This window comes from Dermacentor albipictus, chromosome 1 (genome assembly GCF_038994185.2).
Source record: "Dermacentor albipictus isolate Rhodes 1998 colony chromosome 1, USDA_Dalb.pri_finalv2, whole genome shotgun sequence".
NCBI lineage: Eukaryota > Metazoa > Arthropoda > Arachnida > Ixodida > Ixodidae > Dermacentor > Dermacentor albipictus.
Genome location: NC_091821.1, coordinates 417536338 through 417559525, shown reverse-complemented (window position 1 = coordinate 417559525; position 23188 = coordinate 417536338). Strand labels below are relative to the sequence as shown.

General features: G+C 46.0%; 1 protein-coding gene and 1 long non-coding RNA gene across 2 annotated transcripts in view; one reads left to right on the top strand and one right to left on the bottom strand.

Moving 5' to 3' along the window:
• LOC135900425 (uncharacterized) overlaps window positions 1–18157 on the bottom strand; it is a 142323-nt gene extending 124166 nt beyond the window's left edge. The window contains exons 1-3 of the long non-coding RNA XR_011511458.1: window positions 18009–18157; window positions 17809–17920; window positions 17032–17215 (exon numbers count right to left, since the gene is read on the bottom strand). This is a non-coding gene — a long non-coding RNA (uncharacterized lncRNA). The remainder of the gene's footprint in view (window positions 1–17031; window positions 17216–17808; window positions 17921–18008) is intronic.
• The window catches only part of LOC135900366 (lysosomal cholesterol signaling protein-like), a 187923-nt gene that overhangs the window by 146068 nt on the left and 18667 nt on the right, over window positions 1–23188 (top strand). The window contains exons 10-11 of the mRNA XM_070532233.1: window positions 10910–11115; window positions 13770–13878. Of these exons, the coding sequence (XP_070388334.1) occupies window positions 10910–11115; window positions 13770–13878 (315 nt within the window). The remainder of the gene's footprint in view (window positions 1–10909; window positions 11116–13769; window positions 13879–23188) is intronic.

Genomic DNA, 23188 nt, shown 5'->3' with positions numbered 1-23188 from the left:
CGAGGTTTAGAATTGTGATATCTGCCACACGTAACTTTTAAAAATTGTGTGACCTTCCAAAAGTAACACCCGGCATGTGCTCATTTACTTAGGCCGTCAAGTTGTACAAAAAATTCTCTTGAATATTTCAAAATTTAAGAAAATTTAACTATCACGTTTGCAATGCCTAATATAGCAATAAAGATGGCAGCACAATTCTGTAAATTGCACCTAATAACACGCAAAAAATGAACAAGATGGATGTGTTATATACGCGAAGCAGTCTTTGGGGCGTCCTTTTTCTTGCAAGAAGGTTTCATAAATGCCAGTGCCCGTTGTTGTGGCTTAGTGGCTGTGCAATTGGGTTGCTTAAGCCCGAGCTCGCGGGCTTATATCCGGGCTGCCACGGCCACATATTGATGGGGACGAAATGGAAGATATGCCCATGTACAAGTTCACTGGGCGTATTTGTTGCATTGGAACTGTTCATTGGGGGCACGCTAAAGAACCCCAGGTGGTCAGATTAATCCGGAGTGCCCACTACGGTGCGCCTCATAAACAGATCGTGGCATTGGCGCAACATAATTTAAATAATAAAGAATTAATTAAAAGCTGGTATTTTTCATGGTGTAATGGAGGAGCTTGCGCGGTGTTCTTGTTGCCAATATTGTCACCTTAACTTCGTGGTGGGTCCCCTTTCAGCCAGCTGCCGTATGGTCTCCTGGATCTCAAACAGCAGTTGTTCATATGAGGAGTTTTTTTTCGAAATGGGTCAAATCCACGTAAACAGAAGTTGAGAAAAAAGCAAAAATTTGTTACCGGACCTAAATGCAACGCTATCAAAGCTATTATATGATATGCTTTACATGTCAGCTAGGGCAAGTTTACGACCACAAGTAATGAAAAATTATGCGCCAAATATGCCCAATATTAGGGTGAGAACTTTGGATTTGGCTCGTATTGAATTGAAACGCTGGATTTTAGGCGGTATTGCTATGAAAACTTTATTAAAATTGGCTTTCGAGAATGGCATCATGTAATCTTGACAGAAAAGCTATAATAACATTGGCAGCAGGGCACTGCATTTTGCATTTGATGATTATGATGATGATGATGATGTCCTTGATGAGTGTGGCGCTTACCCACTCGCGGGGATTGGCCAAGAGTCGGGCAGACTTTGCTTATGTATTCAGAAAATGGAGGTAAAAATCTAAAATTTTGTTACATGAATTTAGGCGAGGGAAAATCGAAACGGTTCAGTAGATTGTCATGCTACGTAGAGGAAAAAAAATAATTGTCTATAATATATCAATGAGGCAATAGAGGAGGAATGAATAGAATAATACGGTCATCAATGAAATCGGTTTGATTCAATAATAAATGTTTCTAAGGCGAAGCACACATTCCTGTGTGAGTGCCCAAGCTCAGACGCTCCGAAAGACAGTAGTACCGGAGTGTTCAATGGCAGGCCAAGATGTCGCATTGTAATTTCTAAACTCATTTTCCTCATGGTGGAGAAACGCCGGCATTCCAGTAGGTAGTGCTCAATCGTCTCTAATTGGCAACGGCGCATTCTTGCTTTTACGGTGGTGATGCGGCTTCTTTTCACTTCGTCGTCGACGTCTAGGGATAGATTTTCGCCGATCTCTTCATTGCCATCAGAATCCATGAACAACGATATCAGAAAAGCGAACAACTCGCGAAAACACGAACGAAACACTCTGAGCTGTCAGGCGGGAACCAACTCCTTGGCGGGAACTGACAAGGAGGCTGCCATGGCTACATGACGTCACGCCAAAAGTGCTCTCCTATTGGGCAAATGGATTTGGCTCATTTTGATCCGTGCAACAGCTGGATCTGGCTCAATTTCGATACGAAATACGATCTGCGAACACGTTCGCCTGGCGTTATTTGACCCATTTCGTTGCAACGGGTTTTCTATGAGAAAGTTGCCTAATTTTTCTTGTCATTACCGTTTTATCTGACCTAGTTTCGGTTTATGGATTTGGCTCATTTCGAAAAAAAACTCCTCATATAGTCTACACCGGTATACACTGCAACGCTTACAGCGAACATTGCAGTGACTCCTTTGAGTCTCACAAGAGAAAAACTTGGGGGCTTTGCAATCGGTTATAAAACGAGTTCCTAAATGATGAGACAGAAAGATAGAGAGAGAGAGAGAGAGAGAGAGAGAGAAAGGCAAAGGAAAGACAGGGAGGTTAACCAGAGATTATCTCCGGTTGGCTACCCTGTTCTGGGGGAAGGGAAAGGGGATGCAATAGGTGAGAAAGAAAGAAGGATTAAAAAAAAGGAAAAAAAAACCTAAGCACACACACGCACGTACACACGAACTATTTCTGTGGGCACTGTCACGCAACCCGCAAAGGCATTCCTAGTCTTACGCAGTGTCACCGTACAGTCCTGCGCCACACAGTGTACTGTCACAATTTGTCAGAAAGTCCCGTGTCTTTCAAGTATCGCAGCAGCGCCTTCATAGCGGATCGTGCTGATGTTCGCGTAGGCCAGGTTCCAAGGATCTTGTCTTCTGTCATTGGGCGCTTGTCCAGTTTGTCTAAGGTGGCTGAGAGGACAGTTCTTTGTAGGTTAAAACGAGAGCACTGACAAAGAAGATGCTCGATCGTTTCGTTGCACCCGCAGAAGTCACACAGTGGGCTGTTGGCTATTCCGATAAGGAAAGAGTAGGCATTTGAAAATGCTACTCCAAGCCATAGACGGATAAGAAGGGTGCAGTCACGTTGTGGAAGCTCGGACGGAATATGGAGCCGTAAATTAGGGTCCAGAGTATGGAGGCGTGCACTTGTGAAATCGGATGAATTCCACTGGGCTAATGTCAGTTCACGCGCAAGTGTGGCACGTTTTTTCGCTGCGTCGGCTCTCGAAAGAGGAATGGCAACGCAGTTGACGCCGTCATGGGCAGATCGGGCAGCTGCGTCTGCTCGATCATTGCCATGTATGCCACAGTGACTAGGCAACCACTGATATATTATATCGTGTCCTTCGTCAACTAGTCGATGGTGGACTTCTCTGATCTCTGCGGCGAGCTGCTCATGTGATCCATGGCGCAGTGCTGAGAGTACACTCTGTAGGGCTGCCTTGGAATCACAGAAGATTGACCATGCCTGGGATGGTTCCTCCTTAATAAAATGAAGAGCCGCACGCAGGGCTACGAGTTCAGCAGCTGTCGTTGATGATACATGTGACGTCTTTAGCTGTATCTTGACGGATCTTCTTGGTATCAGCACAGCGGCAGCTGCGCTTGCAGATGTAACTGAACCGTCGATGTAAACGTGTACGCGGCCACTGTGCACCTCATGTAAATGTTCTAACGTGGCCTGCTTAAGGGCAAACGAGGACATGTTGGCTTTCTTCATGATTCCTGGGATGGTGAGGCGTATGTCAGGTCTGTGCAGGCACCATAAAGGTAAGGATGGTCTTGCTGCAGGCATGTAGTTCGATGGCAATGAGAGGCGATTGGCATCAATTAAACGACTGAAAGTTGTGTGTGGCCTTTCTGTGGGTAGAGCGGCAAGATGGTGAGAAGGTAATCGGGCAACGTGCCGAATATGCGCCCTGAGAGCGTCGGTTGCCAAGTACGTTGATATTGGGTGATCTCGAGCTATGACGATCGTTGCCGCTGTAGACGCACACCTCGGAAGACCGAGACACGTCCTTAGGGCCTGAGCTTGTAGTCCCTGGAGTACACGCAGGTTTGTTTTGCAGGTGTTGCCAATCACAGGGAGGCTGTATCTTGCGAAGCCGAGGAACAAGGCGTTATACAGCTGCAGCATTGACCGCACCGAAGTGCCCCATCACTTTCCGCCGAGAAATTTGAGGAGATGTATTATTGTCAATAATCTCTTCTTCAGGTATGAAACATGCGGGCTCCATGATAGGTCTCGGTCAATAATTACCCCTAAAAAGCGGTGTTTTCGTGCATTTGCTACTGCTTGCCCATTGACCTTTACACTGTAACGCTTCATTTCCTTTCGAGTGAATGTAACAAGGCAGCATTTCTCTGAAGACAGCTCTAAGTTCTGTTTTCGCAAGTACAGAGATGTTATCGTAGCTGCCTTTTGCAGCCGTGCTCGTACCTTGCCCAACACAGTTCAGGTGTCAATATATGCCGACGATATCTGCACTTGGGCGTCTGCCGTAACACGGCTGCAGAAAGATAGAGAATCAAGGAAAAGCAATGACGTTAAGCAGACGCACGTCCCGTTTGCAACCCTGCACAGGAGTCGTGGTGTCATCATCTTCATCCTCCTTTTCACCTTATTTTTATATCTACTGCCGGATGAAGGCCTCTCCTATCAGTCTCCAGTTACCTCGGTATTGCGCTAGCTGATTACAAGTTTTGCCGGTAAATTTCCTTATTTCATCATACCACCTAATTTCCTGCCGTCCTCGACTGCGCTACTCTTTCCTTGGCGCCCATTCAGTAACTCTAACACCCCACCGGTAATGTGCCGTACGTATTACATGGCCTGCCAAGTTCAATTTTCTTTCCTAATGCGCGCCTCCGTCTTCCGGTCTATTAATGCTACGCCCAAACGCTTTCGTTCCATCGCTCCTTGCCCCTTTTTTAACTTGTTCTCAATGTCCTCTGTTAACGCCCAAGTTTGTGGCACATATGTTAGCACCGGTCGAATACAATGATTGTACACTTTTCTTTATGGATAGCGGTAGCTGTTGGTCGTGATTTGATTAGGCCTGCCGTATGTACTCCTACTCATTTTTATTTAAATTTTCTTCTCCCGATCAGTCTCCTCTGTGAGAAATTGACCTCCAGAGGCTGACTATCAATTAATAATTCTTGTTCTCTTCTTATCAGGATATTGAACAGTACTTTTGTTTTCTGCATATTGTTCTTCAACGTTACTCTTGCGCTTTCTCAGCTAAAGTCATCAATCGTTCGTTGAAACTGATCCCCATAATTGCTGAACAGGAAAATGTCATTTGCAAACTGTAGGTTGCCAAGATCTTCGCCATTGATACCCACTCCTAATATCGCGCAGCTTAAGGGCTTGAATACTTCTTCTAAGTATGCAGTGAATTGCAATGGTCACATTACGTCTCCTTGTGTGACCCTCTTTTTTGATCGGTGTTTTTCCGCTTTCGTTGTGGAGAATTAAGGTAGTGTGGATTCTTTATAAATAAATGCTAAGATCTTCACGTTCACCGCACTCCTAAACTGCGCAATACCTCGATAACGGCTGGGGTAAGGCGGAAAGATCTGAAAAGAGAGAAAGAAGAGAGGAGAGGAAGAAAGGAAAAGAGAGAGCATCAGTCACGCGCAGGCTAGAAGCAGTAGACCAAGTCTGCAAACTGTTGCAGAGACCTGTCGACTTCAAATAGTGCAAAAACCCCTTCATTGATTTCTGGGTCAGCAACGCGCATGGTTGTGGTCCAAGAATATTGGCTTCTGAAAATGATCATGAGGCCAGCTGGTTTAATACGTTCCAGAGAGGGCGGCGCAGGATGTAGTAACGAGAACAAAAGCACAGGTGCTCTACAAACAGGAGGTATCACCGATTTTGGGCATTCTGACCATTTTCTTGGCATTTTTGTAGATGTGCGTACACTTTATGTGGGTAAATAACTTATGCGAAGTGGCATATCGTTGGCCTCCTCGCTGCCTGTGTATATATATACGCCTAGTGCTATGGCACGCGATAAAGCCAGAGAGAGAGAGAGAGAGAGAGAGAGAGAGAAGATAATGCAGAGAAAGGCAGGGAGGTTAACCAGAGGTAGTTCCGGTTGGCTACCCTGCGCAGGGGAAAGGGTTAAGGGGGATCAAGCAAGACATGCAGTGATGAAACGTGACATTTGCCCTAAGAAGTACACATCACGCCCTGTTAGCGTCATGCGTTTTTGTGCGTACTGATACTGTTTTATCACTTATTCACTTTAGGCCACAGGTGCAGCAGTTTCAGGTCAAGGAGGAGCTTGTTAAGCGTTGCCGAAGCGCTTCTTCCAGCCGCTCGTCACGCTGAAGAAACCATCGGATACAAAGCATTCACCAGCGGGCTTCATGGCTAGCTGACGATGACAAAATGTGACGGCGCGTACACATGGTTTCGGTCTTGCCTCACACGGTGCTTGTTGGTCAGGAGTCTCGAGTGGGGCGGCTGTCGCGGCGCGCAGCGGCGCCTGCGAAACTGTTTCTCCTGGCCACCGCACGATGGCGCCACAATGCATCGCAAAAGGCGGATTGCAGTCGCATGCCGACGTTCTAATGATTTGACGCAAAAATGCTGCACCGATTGTTGATGCGAGCAGCCTTCACTGATCAATGTCGCCTATTGCATTAGAATGGCTCACCAAACAGAGTTGACCACCATGCTATAGACATGCTGCATCTCGCCTAGTGTACGTTGTCTATCGGAACGCCTGTCTATTTTCTCTATCTTTCTTTCCCTTCCCAATCCGTCTCACAACATGTAGGATGATCACGTGCGGGGTCGCTCGTCCATTTTTGATACTCCTCCCCCCCCCCCCCTCTCTCCCTCCTTGTCACCAGCATTCACATCTTTCTGTTTACGGAATGGCAAAGACTTCTTCAGAAGTGATAGCAATATATCGAAAGCATATTTGACATAGCGTTTTTGCTTTCCATAAACACCAATAATTTTACAATCCATTCCGAACCCTACGCTCTCACGTGTGGCAGGTATTTTTTGTCAAGCCGGCGCAGTCGTAATTCTTGTCGAGAAAACCGCTGCGCTGGTAAGATCGAGCTCGCATCGCTAAGAACACATCACATTTATGGTTAACATCCCTGCCTTCTCTCTCTATTTTCTCCTCCTCCTCTTGCCGCAGCTGTCCAGTGGCTATGACGTTGCGCTGCTGAGCTCGAAGTCGCGGGTTCGATTTCGGCAGCGGTGGTTACATTTTGTTGAGGTCGAAATGCAATAACGAACGCGTACTTAGATTTGGGTGCACGTTAAAGAACCTCACGTGGTCAAAATTAATCTGGAGCCCCTCACTATGGCGTGCCTCGTAATACGGCGTGACTCACTACGATGGTACGTAAAACCCAAGAATCTTTCATGCTTTTTAAGACTGACCGTTTGAGATTTACGTGAACCGTTTATTCGTTGTGGTTCGTTAAACATGAACAGAAAGCTTCGGCTCTAAACAAGGTTGCAGTCGAGCATCTTATTTAGGCGTGATATCAAATTTATAGCAACCCGCCGTGGTTGCTCCGTGGCTATGGTGTTGGGCTGCTGAGCACGAGATCGCGGGATCGAATCCCGGCCACGGCGGCCGCATTTCGATGGGGGCGAAATGCGAAAACACCCGTGTGCTTAGATTTAGGTGCACGTTAAAGAACCCCAGGTGGTCAAAATTTCCGGAGTCCTCCACTACGGCGTGCCTCATAATCAGAAAGTGGTTTTGGCACGTAAAACCCCAAATATTATTATTATTATTAAATTTATAGCTTCATGGGTGACATTATCATAAAGCCGTCGGACTTGGTGGTAAGATCTATATGTGGGTGTGCAGCTACTTACAGAGGAGACCATTCTATGTAGACACAGAAAATGGCCCGACATCCGAGCATTACGGTAGCCGAGGAGTCCCTCAAGGCGGAGTGCTTAGCCCGACTCTTTTCAATCTCACCCTCTGTGGATTAGTTGAGAACCTGCCAAGCACCGTACGACTTTCCATCTATGCGGACGACATCTGCATTTGGACATCAAGCGTGACACGACTTCAGCTTCGCGCTCGGCTTCAGAAGGCTGCCACAATGACATCTTGCTACCTTCGTGAACAAGGACTTGAAATTTCATGCGGAAAGTGCGCAATGGTGGCATTCACGAGGAAGGCAATGTCTGGTTACGGCGTATCTATTAACGGACAACTTATACCATACAGCAGAAGTCATAGATTCTTGGGAGTCGTAATTGACAGAGACCTGTCTTGGACTCCGCACGTCAATTACGTGAAAAAGCGACTGACTGTTATCTGTCACCTGTTCAGGTTCCTTCCAGGAAAAAAGTTGGGGAGCATCTGTACACGCTATGTTACAGCTGTACATGGCGTTGTTCGTTGGATTCCTGCGATACAGCCTGCCTGCAATATCCAACACCTGCAAGTCTAACCTGCGTACGATACAGAGTATTCAAGCTCAAGCCCTTAAGATATGTCTTGGGTTACCACGCAGTGCATCGACTGCTGAAACCATTGCCCTTGCGCAGGATTACCCAATCGCTACGCACATTACCGTTGAGACAATGTGTATGAATCTCAGGCATTATGCTAGGACCCCTTCCCACCACTTGGCGAGCCTCACTGCTGCAAGGCCCTGCTCGGCATTTAGCGGCATTCTCAGCGCGCATCGTGCGTCATTTAATTCAGGGTACGCACCTGCGGCCAAGCCAGCCTTTCCTCCGTGGGGTTTGAGCCATCCACAAGTACATCTAATCATTACAGGACTACAGAAGAAGACAGATCTACCGGCCTCTGCTCTAAAACAGTTGACCTTACTTCTTTTGCATGAAAAGTACAGCAACCACGTGCACATCTATACCGATGGATCAACTACGTCGTGCAGTTCCGGTGGTGCCGTGGTGGTACCAACGCGAGGAATGACACTGCGCTTCAAGACATCGCATGTCACGACCTCAACGGCGGCAGAACTAACGGCCCTGCGTCGAGCACTGGAATTCATTGAATCTGAAAGAGCTACAAAATCGGCTGTGTTCTGTGATTCAAAACCGGCATTACAGTGCACGCAGTCAGTTCTCCGACACGGATGCCATGACCAATTGACATACGAAATTGCGAAACTTTACCATCATGTCCAACAAAAAGGTCACGAGGTCGTTTTTCAATGGGTACCTGGCCATTGTGGAATCAGTGGCAATGATTCCGCCGATAACGCTGCTCGTACAGCACATCATGAAGAGCAGAGCGTTCCAATTCCGCTTTCGAGGACAGACGCCGCTAGGCAGCTTCGACACCTGGCACGCAGTCTCACACTAATCGAGTGGAATTCGCCAAACTTACGACTTACACGACTGCATCGACTAAACCCCTCCCTGCAACTCCGGCCTCCACTCGGACTTCCTCGACGTGAAGCTACGCTTCTCTGTCGCCTTTGGTTAGGAGTTGCCTTCACAAAGGCATACTCTACATTAATTGGAGTGACTGACAGTGGAGCATGCGAGGTCTGTGGCACGGAAGAAAACATCGACCACCTGCTGTGCCACTGTCCACGATACACCCCTGAGAGACAAGAACTTGCCAAAGCTTTTAAAAAACTGGACAATCGGCCGCTTTCTGTGCAGGTGCTGCTGGAACACCGCCCCCATCGCCCGTCGGCCCATAAAGCGGTGAAGGCACTTTTGTGCTTCTTAAGGACGACGGGCTTGTGCGAACATTTGTGACTATTAATGCAATTTCTGTAAGGCCACACACGTCATCGAACTCACTGCAATTTCCTTCCCTCCTCTCTCTCCCTGTTATCTTTGTTTTCCCCCTTTCCCATTTCCCCGGTGTAGGGTAGCCAACGGGACGTGATTCTGGTTAACCTCCCTGCCTTCTTCTTATCTCTTTCCCTCCTCCCATATCAAATTTATTGGTCGTCTTGTTCTCGGATGACGCACGATCATTTCACATGAGTGATTTACGTAGAGTGAGATGAGCGAGAGAGAAAGAGAAAACGTTTATTGAATTCCGGCTCCCTTTTCTTTCGGTTTTACTGGATATTGGGAGGATGGTACGGCGTGACAGGAACCGGGGGGTGGGGGAGGGATGGGGGCGAAGGTACGACGTCGCTAGTGTCGTTTCTTGATTGGGGTTGGCCTGCTTACTCTGGTATGATCGCTAAACGTATAGATTTCCAATACGCCACGTCTCCTTTGGCATACCAGAGGGGACACCAAAGGTCGGAAATCTATATGCTTAGCGAACATCTTTTGCCGCCCAGCTACCGAATACGCATAACAAATGTAACGCACTGATCAACTTGGTCTCTTTGCAAAAAAGCAATGCCACACGAATCTGTATGATCTCCAAATATTTCGGAATAAATTAGGGCATAAAATGGACTTCAGTGAAAGCTCGTGCAGCATGTTGAGAAATATTGGAATTACCTCAAGTGACTTACACCGTCATTGTGCTGGTAGTAAACAGATTGCCAAGCTCATTCTATTATTATTTTCCCTTCACTTCGATTGCACATTAAACGAAAAGTTTGATTGTTGTTGAGGTTGAGCTGGGTGACTCAGGAAATGAGAAATTTAAGGCCGTACCCTTCTCCGCATATGAGGCTCGCCGTAAGATAACGGTGTGGGAGACTCGATCGAGACGTGCTCGCAGTGCACTGGTGACAGCTTAGAAGTCTGTATTACACCATGGACAGACAGACAGACAATGAACTTTTATCGAGGTCCTGAGAGACTAGCCGGTGGAGACCCGTTGGGGCCCCCGGCTCGCCGCTGGCTGCTCCCATGTCGGAATCGGGAGGCCAAGCCTCTCCGCTCTTTCACGGGCCCTCTGGACGGCCATGGACTGGAACTTGAGTTGCGTACTAGATATGGCCTCGTCCTAGTCCCGTTCGCTGGTGAGGGACGTATCCCGTAATGCAGGACACTGCCAGAGCATATGAGGTAGAGTGCTTACCTCCCCACAATCCGGGCACTGTGGGTCGATTTCTGGATAAATCCTGCTTAAGAAACTTCGCGAGGGATATGACCTCGTCTGAAGCATCCTAAGCGTGATCGATTGTGATCTGCATAGATTTGGATGTGGAGGCGGGAGGCGCCTGCGTTCCTCTTTATAATGGGAGACGATCTCGTGAAATGTTAATAACGGGTCGCTGTGGCCGAGCTCCTCCAGATCCAATGTAGCCCCACCGCCGTCGCGGCGCGTTACACCATGGAACTTCATTTTTTTCCCCCAGGCCTTCAAGTCAGCAGGCGTGTTGTTGTGGCTGCTGCACAGGCCGCACAGCCAGTGGGGTTACGTGGCCGTCTTCTTGGTGACGTGCAGCCAGTACGCATCAAGAGCGTGGACTGCAAGCTTGGCCCTGAGTGTGTTCCTGCTCAAATACTACAACTCTCCTGAACTGACCACGCACGTACGGATTATGTTCTTCGTGGCGTACGGGTATGCAAACTGAGGTGGACGCTCGGCGTGCATCCGAAGCGGGTGCACACCGGCCCACAATCATATTATTTTTTAAATTTGTACACCCATTAACTTTCCAAATTGTCGACAGTAGATGGCGCTGTAATGCAAGCATGATGGCGCAACCAACCACACCATTCCAAAGGGGACGCTCATAACAGCCATCCATCTATCCCTACATCCGATGGGGAAGAGGAAGCGGAATGCATCTGTAATGAAAGATTGATCCCTTTGGGGCTAGAGTAAGCATGAGGTTGTGCGAGGAAATCGGCAAGAACTAATAGCGCTAGCTCTAACATTCGTAAAAGGCTATTCTGTGTCCTCAGTCATGGCCTTGTTGGGGGAAGGACGTTAACCAAATGACGGTGGACTGAATGGCACTTGGGAGCCCAGGGTAAAACTACAAATGAGGCAGTGTAGGATGACGTGGCTTGGGTTTTCTTTACTTTCCCGAGCACGGACTTCACAAACAGAACTGTCATGCACTGCTGCACCTCTGTATTCTTGTTTCGGTGAAACAAAAAATGGTGTGACCCAACGTACCACATTTGGTGCTAGCAAAACGAGAAACCGCACGCGAACGAAAAGACGCAATGCACCGGGGTAGCAGCTACGGCAGTCCGCTGCTAAACACGAGGTCCCTGGCACGATTCCCTGGCCTGGCGGAATGCGGAAACGCTCATGCATACCGTGCATTGGGTTCACGTTAAAGAAGCTCAGGTGGCCTAAATTATTCCGGATAGCTCCACTATGGCGTGCCTCATAATATGGTACCTAAAACCCCACGAATTATTTTAAAGTATTTTTGTCTGATATCCTTCAGAAACAGAGAGAGAGAGAGAGAGAGAGAGAGAAGTCAAATAAATAAAACATGCCAGACTAAGGAATTAGGTCTAATTCGATCATATGCAGCATTGCAGGCGGCACAATTTCATTATGATGTGATCGCTCAGCCGCTGCCGTTTGACGTGGCTCATACCACGCGCGCCGAATGTTGGTGCAGTTCACATTGCACGCATGACAGAATCTGCATAGTCTACAGCACGCAGATTCACTGCCGCGACCTTCTGACTCGGCACGCGAATTTAGGCGCATTTTAGTATGTAAATTAGGTGCCGGCGTCAGTCGCTTATTGCCCTTTCTGAATCTCAAGGGAGGAGTGCCCAGAAGCCTTAACGAGCCAATATATTTCTGATCCAGTCGGGCGAACGCGATAGACGAAATAAGGCGTGCTTTGTTCACGAAAGGAGCGCGGAAGCGAGTCGCTGGATATCAGACTTCTTTCTTCTCTTCAGACAACAGCTGCCAACAAAAGGAGGAGCGATTCTCGTTCAATATTATGCCGCGACCCGTAAATTGCCTTCTCGAGTTCGAAGCTTCGAGAGTTGGACCGACAATACAATCGGTACGGCGCTCGACACGGAAGCTTTCTGACACCATACCGCGAATTCTCCCCAGGGTCTCGAATACAACAGCCGAGAATGCCAAGCGCCGCTATAACGCGTTTGCGGCATGTGAAATGGAGGAAACATCTGTGTCGTATAAGTTTCATAGCTTGGCCTCGGGTGGCGGGTAGCCAACGACGTGGGAGCAACTTGAGATTTGCCAAAATGATTTCCGGTCCATTCCTCGCGCGCCCGAAAAGGCACAAGAATTCGGGGCGTTTGGTGCAGCTTCAAGCTGAACACATGTCAGTGATTTGAGAAATAACTTAGCGCCTTACACACACACACACACACACACACACACACACACACACATATATATATATATATATATATATATACATACATACATACATACATACATACATACATACATACATACATACATACATACATACATACATACATACATACATACATACATACATACATTGAGCTGGAGTAGTAAATATATCCGGCCACAATAAAGCGGCCCCCTTGTACAACGAACAACCGTTAACAAACGTATACGGACCAGGGATTCTGAAATAAAGCTGATTTTCTCCTCTACCTGAGAATGTAGCTTGGAAAGACGGCAGACCAAGCTAGATATTGTGAACTTTTCAATGTACTCCTCAATTTTAGTTTGTGGATGTTAATTACGAAGAAAGTCCATTTCTTCGGTGACCCTGTGGTCCGTATAGTTTTGCTCCCGGCTGTAAGTATTTCGGATACACTTTGCATGTAGTGTATAGGTGCATATGCGGTAGAGTATATATCGTCGAATCATGTGCTGTGACTTTGACCTAACGGCGTTGTTTCAACTCAAAGCGCTTAAAGCGGCAACCTCGTGGAATATGTTTCGTTCGTCGTATCGCTATTAATACTAAGCAGCATTATGCAGATGCGGCGAGGCCACACAAAAAAGTACGCGTGTCGGAAACAAGTTCCGCGTGGAGGCTGCTTGATGCATTTGTTGGTACACTTTGTTAAAAATTTTGCCCCGCTGGCGGCTGGGTGAATTTATTACGATGAGGAAATCTGAAGAGAATCGTAGTTTCGTATCACGTGTTGCACAAAACTTAAACGGAGTGCAACAAAAGCAGCCTTTCAAAGTGCAGGCTCATATGCGGCCACCTCACTGAGAACACTGACCGTTTCTTCTGTATTTTGCACTGCCATGCTGTCGCATACCCGTTGGCGATCAAGAGTGCCGGTCATCCTGACAGCGGCGGTTATGATCGGCGGCCGCTTTTTGTGCCGGCGCCAAATCAGTGCCGAAGTGGAAGTTCCTCTATTCTTCAACGGTGAATGCGAGGTAAGAGATAGGCGAGCACTGTATTGCAGTAAGAATATGGAGGTACTGCAGTTTCTTTGAATTCTGAGCGATGTTACGTCGGTTATCGTGGGGTTCTGTACGCGTATAGCACATGCATGCGTTGGTCGGCGATCGGTATGGAAGTTTTCGAGCTTTTGGGGCTTCCGCTTTGCAGCGGGTTTTCCGTCACCCTGTTTTTTGTGATCGATATTGATGCCATTTATGTGCAGCATAAGCCACGGATAGCAGAACTACTGCAACCGGTCCATGCAACACTTAATAAAGCAAAAGATTTCTTATGGTACACTACTGTTTAGCTTATCTTTCAGAGCAATGGACACACCGCACAACTGCGCGACCAAACTAACGTGCTCCAGAAAATATTTCTCCATGACCTTCCCTTCCTCTTGCTATAATGCAGCGTCACCGGGCATTGCAAGAGCTGGTATGACTCTGGGCTCACATGACACATCAACTTCTCTACTGATTCCGTCATGGTAATTTTCGGCAGCTCTTTAACTTCGCTGACTCGCGATACCTTTGTGTATCATCTTTCAGTCGGTTGATGACGCCTGCGGTGTCTGGTGAGTATATTTCCCCCATTTGGTCTCGCTGCGGCACTGTAGAACCTGTATTTATTTATTATTTATTTACTAGTTACCTGCATCGCGCCCCGTAGGGCATTACAGCAGGGAGGTTACAAACTTGAATCAATACATCAACAAATTAGTTCAATGCGTGGTAAAAAGCATCATTTTCTGTAATATATACAATGGTCGATGGCAAACTGTTCCAATCTCGAACAGTTCTAACAAAAAAAGAATAACGGAAGACGTCACCCCTACAAGAAAATTCCCTGACCTTCAAACAGTGGTCAAGTCGCCTAGATATATAGTGTGGTGCCTGGATATATTTATCGCGGATTATGCCTGTTTTAGAATAATAAATATCGTGGAAAAATTTTAATCTAATATGCCTTCTACGATCCTTCAGCTCTTGCCATTTAAGTTTAAGTTTGCTTTCTGTCATGCTAAGCTGCCGGCTATAATTACCAAGAACAAATCTAACTGCCCTATTCTGGATTTTTTCTAATTTGTTTATAAGCTCAGATGTGTGTGGGTCCCAACAAACACATCCATATTCAAGTATTGAACGTACATGACTAAAGTACAACTGCGTCTTCAAGTTACTCGGTAAATGACTAAAATTGCGCCGCAAGAATCCCAAAACTGATGCTGCCTTATTTCCAATATAGTTAACATGCTTGTTCCATCGTAAATCAGAAGTAAAAAACACACCTAGATATTTAAATTCCTTGCTTACTTTTAGAGTTGAATCATGAATTCTATACCTATAGGGATGATTAGCTCGTTTTCTTGTAAAGGTGACGTGAACAGTCTTATTTATATTTAACGACATATCCCAACGCACACACCAGTCTGCGATAGTGTTTAGGTAAACTTGCAGGATTTGTGAATCGGAAATGGCATCTATGACTCTGTAAACAACACAATCATCGGCAAACATCCTGAATGAAGACTGTATACCAACTGAAATATCATTAATATACAACAAAAACAATAGTGGCCCCAACACTGAGCCTTGGGGAACTCCCGACGTAACTGACGCATATTGCGAAGATATACCGTTCAGAACCACAGCCTGTTTCCGCAATGACAAATATTCGGCAATCCACGCTATTATTTTACCATCCAAGTTATAAGCTTTTCATTTGGAGAGTAGGAGACTGTGTGCGACTACATCAAACGCTTTACTGAAATCCAAAAAAACGCAGTCCACAACTTGTTGCTTATCAACTGCCGAGGCTAAATCTTGAATAAACTCTACCAACTGTGTATTGCACGATAAACCACGCCTGAAACCATGTTGGCAGGGACTTAGGAGATTATGCTTAGTTAAGTGGGCCATAACACAACTTTATATTACATGCTCCATAATTTTGCAGCTTATACTAGTTAAGGAAACGGGCCTGTAGTTCTGAACGGAGCTACGCACCCCACTCTTATGTATGGGCACGACTCGCGCTAACTTCCAATCATCTGGCATATCAGTTTCATTGAGTTTCATACAGACAAATATATCATCAGGACATGAAGTCATGCTAGTCGGCAAGTTTTCGCCAGCGTGGCACGTTGTCTCAAGGAACACTACACACAGGCACACAGGACAAGCGCAGTGCCCTGTTTATGCTTGAGTGTCATGTCCCTCTGCAAAGAGAATTCCTCTGACAATACATACGTACCATATGGCCTCGCTTCCCGTTTATGAAAAGACACGAAAAGCCCGTTCATTATCAAATTTCTAGTCCACATGAGAGGAAAAAGGAACTGGTTTCGTAAAGTAGTACTTTGAATCCATGCAGATTAGTTGTGATTATGTTTGCTTGCAGCATTTCAAGCAGAAACACGCCCCCAAAATTTATTAAGCAACGTTCCAAGCTTCAGTGCTGCTATCTATTCATGTAACATGCTAAGCATTGCTGGTTTCGCAATAGCTGGTTGAGAATACACAGCATCAGTTTTTAGAACTTGCTTTGCTGACCGATGAAAATTTTGATTTATCTTGTTAAGGATGAGGTAATTTAGCGTTTTATTTACTTTGGCTTCATTTTTCTGCAGAATACCCATAAGAGCAAAACTAACTTCCAATAGTTTTCAATAGCCACTATAGCCAATTTCCAAAAGCTTCCAAATGAGCATTAGAATTTTCGCTTCAGAAGAATTTCTACTAGAAAACGGCAAGCCATGCTTAGGCACAAGACGGCGGCGCGCGGCAATAAGTGGTTTCGCCGTGTCGTATGCTGCAGCGCCAAGCGAGGCGAGACAGTTTACTAACGTGAATTCGCTTATTGTCAGGGAAAACTGTTCGGCCTTTAGTTTAGCCTATTATCGGGAACATCGCGCACCTCAGGCGAGCGAGCGATAACGATATACTGACAAGCACGCGGTTTCTTGGCGCACGCGAAGCAAATTTCGCTGCTTAACGTCGCAGGGCACCCGGTGCTGTAGTAAACGACGAGGAAAGGATAGCGCTCGCCGCGCTCATGCCACTTGCGCCAACCCCTGTTTTTGAACGAAAATAATGAACTATAGAAGCACAGATTCGCAACCACTAGTAACTTGTTTTCCTTACCTTCATCTATCAGGGACTGCTTTTCCACTGCAACAGTCGGCAGAGCCGACTACGGCAGGCTCGGCGTAGTCCCTTCGTCTGAAGTGGCTCGAGCAGATGCCGTAGCCGTTATACATCTGCTCCCTTGCCAGCCCTGCCAGGACTCACCATTTAGCGTCATTTCACCATGTGTCACATCTGAAAACTGGTCAAAATACCGCGTGGCCATGATTAAAGAACACTTAAAAGCGAAACCATAGTTGAGAGTACGAAGAAGCGGCTAAAGAATTCTGCCCTTCTAGGCACAGGCTGAAGAGGGAAGCGAACCTATGTCGTCATATAGGTAACTCGAACTTCTTGCAATTCAAATCGCAAATAGTGAATGCTACGTAATTGATTTTTTCTTTTTACTTCAGCCGTGTTCATGATCATTCAAAGCTGGTAATGTTACAACAAAATCAGGCCACCAGAATGGTCTAAAGCGTAATCAGTTTGTGCAGCAAGCATTGAAATACGTTCGGAACATATAAATTGCAAGTTTGTTTACTCATGGAGAAAAAAATGAAAAGCATACACTAACATATACTTAAGCGAAATTTCTGTCTGCGCGTCAGCTAGCACCAGTCGGCCAAGTAACTTCAGTTTCTTACAACACCGCAGAAAAATGCGCCGCGCCAAACTAAAAAAAAGGATATTCACTTGAAAACAAGCACGGAAGTTCTTTCGTTTCATCCTGTAGCTGTTTTGATAACTACAGCACTTGTTTCTTCATAACGACTGCAGAAAACGTGTGCTTACCTCTCGTTCACTGGAAAACGGAAAAATTTCGCCCTTATGTTGCTCCCCGAGTTGCCACATCACACAGCGGCGCAGCACGCCTGGTGTCCTTTCCTCAGTCTTTCCGACGTTGCTAAAACATTCGCAGGAACAGAAAGAAAGTTTAAATTGCAGAGCATATGAAGGAATTTTGCAGGACTACAAATAAAGTTGTTACCAACCAACCAAGTGAAGAAACGTGCACGCACCAAACGTCTGCAAAAGTGGCAGAAAGAAACGTCTGCACGGAAAGTGGCAGGAGCAGACGAAGAGAATGGCAGCCGAGGCGATAAAAGCGAAAGCGCCGCCCGTTGGTGCAACAAATGAAGCCACAAAATAAAGATGTAGGACGCCGAAGAAGAACATAGCCAAAAGCGCATTTTATTTCTACACATAATTGCATCATTTCACTTTATTGTTATGCAGTTTGAAAAGATAGAGCCAGATATGCGAAAGTTATTGAATTTTCTTTGGCTACCAGTGTCATGGCGACGCTTTATTGCGAATACCGAAACTCGCCCCACTGTCTATAATCTAATAGTGCTGCATGATAAGCTGACCGGTGACCATGGTCTTGACGGGCAAAGGGTGGTCGCTACAGGCACTTTTGGAATGCTGCGCGAACATTGTATAAAGGCACATGCTTTTCTATGGCTGATAGAACTGAGTTTTTGAATGCTGCTTAGTTATGATGGACAGATCTATACGCGAAATTATTTAAATATATATTAGCAAACGCATCTAGTTCGACGTTAATCAGGGCGAAAGCGCCTCTTGCGTAGTCCCGAATGACATTTTACAGCGAAGCTGCAATTGGCTAGCTGATTCGCCCATCCATCCGCCCGTATGTCGGTCGCCTGTACGCCGAAAACTCCTCCAGTGCTACGCCACGCGCATGCGCGAAAGAGAGAGATGAAATTTCCATTAACAAGGCTCGCGTGATGAAAGCGGCGACGTTGAAATCACTGTTGCCTACTTGGGAGCATTCTTATTAGATTCTATGGCAGCAGGGTGAGGTAACATGACGTTGTGGATCGGTGTGAAAAGGCCTTGTGCTTTCTAGATGGTGTTGGATTAGCTGCGCCAGTATTGGTGCCGGTGCTCTCTGTCGCAGCAAGAGCGCACGCAGTAGTTTATCTTCGGCTCCGAAATGGGTAGGCCACGCGTGATACGTACTCCTTAGGAGCAGGCAGCTTTCGATCAGCAATGCCGCGAGTAGAATCGGGAACGCTCTCGTCTAAGCCCTGCCGATGCTGCAGCCCGGATACAAGAACAGGCTCATGCAGCCGAGCGTAAGCAGCGACTGCGTACCGAGGATCCGGCAGCCTACCAAGCCGTCGTTTAATGAACCGTCGAGATTAACCCAGTGATAAACACCAGGGCCGCACGTTTCAGCTTCACTAGTTAACCATTTATGGGGAGTGCTTGGGTGGTGGTTTTTAGCGTTAGCCTGTCGCAGGCTGCAGACATCACACGCCAAATGAAGAATGCAATGACCGCTTAGCCCAAGCCAGTGAGTTGGCGAAGAAATAGTGACAGGTGATGTGGCACGATCCTTGTTTTTCCGCAAAAGCAGGAAACCTGGTTGACTGCAGTTGGTGCATGGCTTATAGGGCGGGATTGTTACGTGGAAGGTCCGCGTTCATCAGCTGAGTCATTAAAAGAGGTAGCGATGGGTCAGCCATTGTTTGTTACTTGAAGTACACTGGAAACCTGGTTTGTTTCCTTTGCTGAGTGTCAAAAGCAGCAGGTGCCACCATAAAGGTGCCAACCTCTCCTAATATTCATTTCATCAAAAAAAAGAGGGGAGGACACAAAGCACTGTTTATTTATAAACAGCTTCTCATACCACAAAGTGAATTCGCTACCGCTAGCTTTCCCAAAGTCAAGAAGCTTGTTTAATCAGTAACTTTCTTTAGTTGCTTAACCCATTATGGACTGTTGGTGTCTCTCGCTATGTGTACTGAGAGGGTAACGTATTGCATGAGGGTGAGAGAAGGAAACTACAGGGAAGTGCAGCCGTGAATGGGGAGGAACCAAAAACCGCAATGGAGGTTCGCTTGTGATGACGTCACCTAAATAAGGTAGGGACGAAGAAAGAAATGCGCGCGCCCAAAGCAGAAGCGCGCCACAACGTCATCGTCAACATGTGCGCGAGGCGTGAGCCAGGTCACGCTTCAAGTACATACGCGGTTTAGCTACTCTAGCTTGGCGTCGCACAACACCGCCATCGCCAAGACGTGCGCAGGTCTTGTCCTTCGCGTGGGTTTCAAATGCTCGCATATCAACGACCCTGCGTCTTGAAGTGAACAGACATCGCATTGCCGCTTACTGCGTTGGCTGATGAACCTAAAGCCCCTTGATGCTGCTGTCGTCCTCCGCCTCGGTTAAGTTGCATCAAATGGCTCTCCTGTTGTGCTTTTCCGTCTTTTTCTACGTCTTACGGAAACGGAAGTGCCGCCATGACGCCCCTGCCGATCTTTCCGCCGCTGTCCATGGCCGCGCGCCGCGTTCTCAGCGACCGTACAGCCGGTCGTACGCGCATAAGCTGAATAGTGATTGTGATTTTGCTTTGACGAAGCTCTGTCGTACTCCTAAACAACCCGAGAGCACTCTGGAAACACGGATCAATCAGGGTATTGTTTTAGCGTGCGTGTTCTTGGCGAGTGCACAAGCAGCTTGGAAGTCTGTGACGAAAGGAAGCAGCTCGGAAACTTCCTTCTGGTAGCAGCGGAACCGGAACTACGCAGCGCGTTTCGTCAAAGGGTGGTGCTCTATAAAGGAGTGGCAGGACAGACACGATGGCAGGTGTACTTCCCCATAGCAGGTGTACTTGTTTACTCCTTTTCCTGGGACCGCCTCTCACCCGCTAACGACTTGAGGCTGTCGCTCAGCGCAAGACGCGCCTGCACCATTTCGAACTTTGAATGCCACCGTCGATTCTATCTGTTCTCCATGTTCTCTCCTAAGCTCGTGTACTCAGATTATACATCCACCGCGCGAATAGTGTTGTAGATGGTTGTATACTTACTCGAAGGGACGCGGAAAGCAGCGATTACGCTGGCAGCTTCGACGTGCCGTGCAGAAAAGCCGACGTGCTTGACACCCCCGATCAGATCTTTTCAGCTCAATTTATTATTTCTTTTTGCATCACCGAAAATATACACAAAAAAAACTGTCTGGACTCACAGCCAGAAGCTAGTAAGGGGTGTAGTAAAAAAAAGTTGTGTTAGTGCCAGTAAGAAAAACTGTTTTACAAAGGTAGATTGCCATGTTAAGGAAACGCAATTACAAATGGATACATAGCATCGTAGCTTTAACACGTGATTTGGTAATATACGAAAGCGAGCAAAGTAACAACACCCGTAAGGAAAATTCACTGCACAAAAGTTATGCAAATATAGAATTATCATATCAGGCTGATGTTTCCGACGAACACGGGTCCTCCTTGTTTGTCACATTGATAGTGTACATACTATTAGAAAAACATCAATCTATTGAACTATTACGCGAAAAACACTTCCTAATGACAGACGGAAAATGAGAAGCCTCTTGTATATGAAGCGGAAGTTAATTAAAAACTTCGGCGCCGAAAAGCTGTATTAGCCGTTCTCCATATACATTCTTTCCTTTGGGGTAAGTTAAATATCTAGATATACCGCTTCTTGTGATGCAAGCTGAGGAGAGAAATATTGGCACATGAAATTGAAGTTTATAATCTTTAATAGAGACTACAGCAGAAACTGTTTTTAATCGTCGTAAGGAGTCAAATGTCAGTATCTTTAAGTCATCAAATAGTGGCTTACTGGGATGGTCATGTCCAGATTTAGTAATTGGTGTGAGCGCTCGTTTTTGCAATTTTATTCCGGGACAGAGACATGTCTTGTACGTACAAAACCAAGGATTCGACGCAGTAGGGCAGAACATTGCACATGATTGCAAAATACAAGGTGCGCAATACAACGACATGAAAGTAATTTCGAGCTTGTAAATGAATAAAACATCCAGATGCCAGTTTCGCACGTACGTAATTAATCTGGTCCTGCCAATGTAAATACCAGTCCAACGACACTCCAAGATACCTAAAGACCGGTGCGCACTCAAGTGAACAGAAATAATTTGAATACAAAATTCATAATATAAATTTAATCTGCGTGAGTGCAATATTGTGTACCTTGTTTTATTTGCATTTAAAGTTGATTTGTTAGCTGATCACCATTCTGATAAGAGTTTTAGTTATGAATTAGTCTTGTTTTCAAGTTAAACGGGCTTATCAGCCATTATACTATTGCTGTGTCATCTGCGTGAGTACCTCAGATGACACGAAAGTATTGGGAAAGTCACTTACGCAAAGAGAAACTAGAATCAGACCGACAACTGAACTTTGAGATACACGTATGCATCGAGATTGCATAGAAGACGATACGTCAAAAAAAAGGGTTCCCGCTTTCCCACGGAAACCATACTGCTGCAGACTCAATAAAATAATACGCCTTTGTTGAGTAATTTGTATCTTCCATATTGTGGCAATCGAATTGAAGCAAGCATTGAGAAAACAGAATACGCATGCTATTGCGCGATATCTTTGTCTTTGATAAATTTCACCTAACTGTTTGGCATTTGTAAATTAGTTGGTTTCCATACCTATTCAGAATGTATTCATGACATGTATATTCATTTCATTTCTTGTACGTTGCACGTGCACATTCTTGTTTGAAATTGTTTGACTGTTTGAACTTTGTTAATTAGTTGGTTTCCATATCTGTTCAGAATGTACTCATCACATTTATATTCATTTCATTCCTTGTAAGTTGCACGTGCACATTCTTTACAGTTGCTTAACTTCCTTTTTATTATTGCTTTTAATAATGTTCATGTTTTAAAGTGTAACAGTACATATTCCCCTGGCGCTAATGTTATTCACCCGAATTTCAGTGCGCTCGTACTGATTATGCATGTATGAAGATCTATTCGTGCCCAGGGAAGTGGATTTATACCACGTGTTGTATTAATGAAGCTACTTACGAAAGCTTACTGTTTGTACTGCGGATGTGTGTGATGCCGATGTTGCCTGGTGGTGACCCCCTGGCCTCGTCAAGCTGTATGTTTACAGCTTTCTTGCTAGGGTGACCTTCAACATGTACTTTGTACATGTTGTAAATAAACTTGACTTGACTTGAAAATAAAAAACCTCAGTGGTAAAGGCTTTTAGATATGTCGATGATTATCTTGTTATGCATGGTGTTAGAGAGGACACGAAAAGCTTTAAGGTTAGACATGTGCTGGACAAGTTTAAAGCCAGTTGCGGCGGGTTGAAGCTAACGCAGGAACTTCCATTGAACGGGGAGTTGCAGTTTCTGGA